General features: G+C 55.7%; 1 protein-coding gene across 1 annotated transcript in view; it reads left to right on the forward strand.

Annotated features, from left to right (window-relative positions):
* Positions 1-6028, forward strand: part of SCARA5 (scavenger receptor class A, member 5) — a 33994-nt gene that overhangs the window by 25421 nt on the left and 2545 nt on the right. Inside the window, exons 6-7 of the mRNA XM_010134460.1 lie at positions 265-312; positions 5360-5557. Coding sequence (XP_010132762.1) covers positions 265-312; positions 5360-5557 — 246 coding nt within the window. The remainder of the gene's footprint in view (positions 1-264; positions 313-5359; positions 5558-6028) is intronic.

Below are 6028 nucleotides of genomic sequence, written 5' to 3' on the forward strand. Positions count from 1 at the left end.
AGAGTGCGGGAAGGGTCCATGCTCCATGGAGGCCGCAGGAAGCCACATTCCTACCCCCGCCCACTGCAACATGAAGCCTTTTTAGCCCCAAATAGGGGCTTTCAGCCCCAAATTCAGGGTTTGCTTTCCTTTGTTTGCTGCTTTGTGCCTCAGTTTCCCCAAACTGATAAAGCCCTCCGAGGGTTACAGGTGCATAAGAGCATGATAGCCAGTCAAAAATCTGATTTTGGTAAGATTTATGCCGTGTGTTCTTTCTTTTCCCAGGTGACCGAGGCCCGAAGGGAGAGAAGGGAGACCGAGGCAGTGGCACAGGTAAGCGCTCGCTTGTAGTCATCTCCTCGGTGCTCCAGGCATGGTTTTGGTGGTGTTTTGGGGGTTAGGAATCTGCGGGGGAAACGCCTGCTGCAAAGCAGGTGGGAAAGCAGTGCTTGCTCTGGGACAAGGCTGGTGAGACCCATGCTTGGGGTTTGCTGCCTGGGCAAGGAGAATGTGGAGTCGGGAGAGACGTTGGCAGCGTGTGAGGACCAAGGATGCTGGAGGAAAGTGGTGGTGGTGTTAAGGCAGAACCAAGCAGGGAGAAACACTTTGCTCTGCAGCCCCAGGAGCCCTCAGTGGGCTGAGACCACAGCCAGGCTGATGGGGCTGGTTTGAGGATGTCCAAAGGCGGTGGAGACAATCTGCTCCCTGCTTCTTCCCAAGGAACAAACAGGACCAAGCTCAGTGCTGAGCTCGCTCACCCATGCAGGCGTTTTGCTGATAAACAGCATCATCACCAACCCAGGGACAGCCCGGAGCTAGTAGTGACAGGAATGAGGGGCTGAAAGGACACGTCCCTTCCACCAATCGGTCCATGGCAGGACTGGCCCAAGGAAGCACTTTTTTAGAGCTTAAAGATGGAAACGCCTGTTTGGATGGAGGCGCCTGGACCACACTCTGCTGCCAATTATGGCCATGCCTGTGGCACGGGGCCAAGACCAGCACGTGCCCACTGATCCCCAGCATCGCTCTTCTGGGCTGGCAAGGCAAGAAACGCCAGGGAATGCGCCTGGGGCTGGATCCTGCCCACCCTCTGCTGCGCTACGACTGTGCAGGGAGCTTGTCCCTGAGATCCCAGGAGATGCTGATGGTTTCCTCCAAGCTTTGGACATCCATCCTGCCACACAATCGACATCCTTCTCTGGGGACATCCCTCCCCGGCGACATCCCTCCCCAGGGACATCCCTCCTGCCACACTAGGGACATCCCTTCTTGGGTTCATCTCTCCTGCCACCCCAGGGACATCCCTTCTGCCTCCAGCACCCACACAGTGTCTTCAGGTCCCTGCCACCAGCCACCATGACACCCAAACTTGCCAGTTGAGAGCAAGGATGTTAGAAGGGGTAGAGGCATCTGGGGAGCATCACAGCACCCCAGCAAGAACCAAGGCCTCCTCCAGCCACTGCTTGATGGCCAAGCACAGCTGGTTTCCCTTCCACAACATACAAACAATGGGGTTTATCGCCGCTTCATTTCCTGGGATGGACATACCCAATATCTACCCCTTGGAAACTTGATGTTTGCATCCGTATTCCCAAACAGAAGGGACTGAAGAGGAGCAGGGGCAGCGGACGAGGTCGGTGGGGAGCCCAGGGAACTGGGGCAGATGGTCTCCATTACTGGGGGGAGAAGATCTCTCAGCCCAGCTGCAGAGTCAGGCCCTTGTTTTCTTGGCCACTGGGAGGGAGTTATTTCTCCTTATTAACTTTTCCTTTCTTGTTCTGCTGGTTTTGGCTGCCGGGCAGGGGGGAGGTCAAGGGGTTTGGAAGTAATAGCTGCAGCAAAACAAGTGGACATGCCTGGGATGATGTTTTCGGGGTTTATTGGGTACGTTGGAGAAGGAAAGGGCTGGGGAGCTGCTCCGAGCTGGACCAGGTCAGGCCACTTCGTAGGCAGGGGAATGCTGCAGGTAGAGAACGTGGCTGGGATGCTCCTGTGCAGCCCAGAGGGCCTGATTGTGGACAGCCTTCTGCAGCACAACAAAGTGAACAACCCGCTTTGGTCTTGGTTCTTCTGCTGATGGCTCCACCAGCTCACCAGGGCCAGGACCTGAGCACAGCCTCAACTCCAGCTGCAGATTTTGCAGAGTCCCCAAGGCTCATGGGCACCAAAACGGCCCCAAAGTTGGGCTGGGCTGGACTGTGGGGCTGTTACAGGCAGCTGGCACTGGTTTGGGAGGGGACTTCTGGGTTTTATTAGCTTTTATGAGCCCTCTACGCAATGCTTGTTAGAGGCTAAGTGGAAGGGTTGAGGCCAGGACTCACGTGGCTGAGCTCTGCGGCTTTATTAGCGGCCTTCACCCTGCTGAGTAATGGGAACATCCTGGTTGTGCCTGGATCTGTGCCCCGATTGCACATCTCTTCCCCTCCTCGTGGAAGCAGGCGTCATTTTCCAGCACACTCAGATGCTGAGGAGCATCCAGTGAAGAGTCGGGGTGAGGGTAAACTAACAGAGTGAAGAATGAGGACTTTGGGATGAGCAACTGGCTTGGGTTGGAGATATGGAGCTGGTCCTGGACAGGATGAGCAACCAGCTGGCATTGGATATCAGAATCACAGAGTGGTTTGGGTGGGAAGGGACCTTCCAAGCTCACTCAGTCCAACTCCCTGCAGGGAGCAGGGACATCTGCAACTAGAGCAGGTTGAGCAGAGCCCCAACACCCAACCTGACCTGGACCGGTTCTAGGGATGGGGCTTCTCCCACCTCTTGGGGCAACCTGGGCCAGAGTCTCACCACCCTCACATCTAATCCAAATCTCTCATTTCTTCCTCACGTCTAATCTAAATCTCCATGCTTTCAGTTTAAAGCCATCACTCCTTGTCCTATCACTTCACGCCCTTGTAAAACATCCCCCTCCAGCTTTCTGAGAGGCAGCTGGTCACCTTGACCTGAGTGGTAGAGAAGTACTGGACTCTGTGTTTCCCTGGCCAGGAACCTGGTTTTCCCTGGCCACATCCCACCCTCTGCTCACTCATCTGGATCAGGGAGATTGGGTTGGCTTCCTGGTTCTGGACCCAGCACAAGCTTGGTTTGGCAGAAGCAGCTCCCCTGGCAGCTCCAGGCAGTGTCCACAGCTCCAGCACACGTGTTTGACTCGGAAGAGTCTCTTCATCCAGCTCTCAGATATCTGACACTCACCACCCCTGGGGTGAGCCAAGGCAGCTGCCTCGGTGAAGCTGGAGACACCCCATCTCCGACAGCAAACGGGTTTCATCACCAGGACTCGTTGGAGAAGGCAGCTGTCAGCATCCCAAACGAGCCCCTGGGCTGAGATGCGGTGCCACCCCTCTGGGCCCATGGCAGGGCTGTGGACAATATCAACGAGATGGTTCAGGAACAGCATGAGATGTTTCCTGGCTCCTCCCTGAAACAGTGCTCTGCCCAGATCCTGGAAAACATGCTCAGGGTTTCCAGATCCGTTCTCAAGCCTGACCCCAAGCGGGTCCTGCAAGTGGGAGGTTGGCTGGTGCCAAGGCCAAGCAAGGACTGTGCTTTCTGGAAGAGGTGGCCCTGTGCCCACTGGGAGCCAGCCAGGGAAAACCCAGAGCCTGATACATGAAAAAACCCAGCGTTTGGGCAGGTCCCAGCCAACCAGCAGTGTCAAACTCCATCGCATCTCCATGCAGCAGCACCCAAGCGCTGCTCTGGTGTCTAAATGTCCCATTAACCCTGCGAGCCTGGGACGGGCTGGGACCCTTCTTCTCCACCCTTGGCCAAGCTTGTGGTCACCAACTTGGTTAGCGAAGGTGCCTGAGGAGACGTCAGCTGAGCACGGCGGCCCATGACATCCCACCACTCCAGAGTTAAAGCAAATGTTGGACTAGTGTCAAGATTTTACCCAGCTCTTGGCAGCTCCCTCTGCACCAGTCACCTCTTGATGAGGTGGAGACCTTTTGGGTGGTCCATATACCAGTGAAATCACAGATGGGAAGTTTTTTGTTCCCTTTTACGTTGCTGGGACTTTGGTGGTGGTTGTGGTTGCGGTGGTTTTGGCGGCATGACCAGCATGGGATGTAGAGGATGAACTGGAACGTTAATGGTCATCAGGGAGGAGACCTTGGTCTGCCTGGAAATGCTTCACGCAGGGATCCAAACCCCATTTATCTTCACATTTGAGAAGCGATGTCATTGAGCATTTCCACTGGGAACATCTGTTTTGATAGGGAAAAAAAACCAAACCCAAACCCTGGCTCTGAGAAAAGATCTTTGAATAAAAATCTCCAAGCAGCTGCAACACAACCTTGTTTGGGGGAGCCCAGCTCCACCCGTGGCTGCCGTCCCAGCCCACAGTGAGTCACGGAGTGAGCCCAGCTGCCTGACGGTGATTTTCTCCGTTCAACCCCTTTTTCATCCCGAGTAACGGGATTTGTGGCATGTTCCTCTTGCTGGGTTTCCTTGGCTGGGGCTGGAGGAAGAACTGTTGTCATTTGGTTTTGGCACTGAGCTCCTTGGTCATTGCTCTGTCAGATAAACCACCCCCCACACCGTGCTCCTCCCTGGCTGAAGGATGAAGGGTGACCATGCTGGGTGGTGATGGATGGAGGATGAAGGGTGACCATGCTGGGTGGTGATGGATGGAGGATGAAGGGTGACCATGTTGGCTGCTGATGGGTGAAGGATGAAGGGCGACCATGCTTGTCTCACCTGGCAGGAGGGTGGTGATTGGAGGAGGAAGGCTGAGCAGCCACAGAAAGGCAACTGAGAGTGGAGGGAGCAATGCCACAGTGGGGAGAAGGAGGGCATGCCATGTCCCTCCACCTCGGTTTGGCATTTCAGGCCTCCCCTCTCCATCCTCTCAAGCATGAGGCCGGGATCCACTCGGGCAGCGTGGTCTTGGTCTGGGGTCCTGTCTCCAGGCTGGAGAATCCTCCTCATCACCTGTGGTCCCCTTCCAAAGCCCCTTAGGAAACTGTGTCCTGGTTTTGCTGGCACCTCCCTCCTCCCAGAGGTTGCTCGCTCAGATCTCTCTTCTCATCACAAACCTGAGCTGCCTCTGTTTGGTCTCACCTCAATGGCTTCAGGCCTGATCCTTGCTCAGTGCCTGCCAGCCCTGCAGGTCTTTTAGGCTGCAAACAGGTTTCCTATGTTAGCATGACCGTTGCAAACCTCAAACTCCTCCAGCAAAACCCTGGGGTTGATGGAGTCCCTCCAGCACCACACCCCATAGTGGCGGGATGTCCCCAGGACTCCTGGAGGTGCATCACCCAGTGCTTTCTGCAGCTGTGGGCACCATGGGAAGGGCACGGGAGTTGATACAAGTTGGGCAAGGGGAAGCTCTTGGAGATGCCACCATGCCCTCTCTGACCTCTCTCTCCCTTCCCAGCAGCAGCCACCGAGGAGGGGATGATTCGGCTGGTGAATGGCTCCGGCTCCCATGAAGGACGGGTGGAGGTCTTCTACGACCGGCGTTGGGGCACGGTGTGCGATGACGGCTGGGACAAGAAGGATGGAGATGTGGTGTGCCGGATGCTGGGCTTCCGAGGTGCTGAGGAGGTGTATCGCATGGCCCGGTTTGGCCAAGGTAAGACTCTTCCACCTCTCCCCCCACTTCACCCGGCATCAATACCTGGGACTGGCCCGTAAGCAAACCCAAACACCCCAAAAATGACCTTGGAGGCATCCAGCATGTCCCCCACAAGCAGGACATGGAGCTTCGACCTGGAGGAACACTGGTTTATTCAGCACGAGTGGCCCTGAGTGTCTGCAGATATCTTGGTGTTGGCTTGTGGAACCACGCACGAGCACATCGCTGGCGCTGGCCCAGGCAGCTCCTCACCCTGCCCCGGCTCTCCTGGGACTCACCACCAGAAAACCGGCCCCAGAATTGTTGTTTTTGAATGAGCGTGTTGGGTTTTTCAGCCGGCCGTGACTGTTGAGATCTATTTTCTCTTTAAAATAACAAAAGACAAGAAAAAAAAAAACGAGGAAAAGCTTTTAGAAACAAAGGGGAAGTGTCAGGGAGGCTTTGGCGGGGGGGAGGGGGCCCTTTGGC

The sequence above is a fragment of the Buceros rhinoceros genome, unplaced genomic scaffold (assembly GCF_000710305.1).
Source record: "Buceros rhinoceros silvestris isolate BGI_N320 unplaced genomic scaffold, ASM71030v1 scaffold1664, whole genome shotgun sequence".
Classification (NCBI taxonomy): Eukaryota; Metazoa; Chordata; class Aves; order Bucerotiformes; family Bucerotidae; genus Buceros; species Buceros rhinoceros.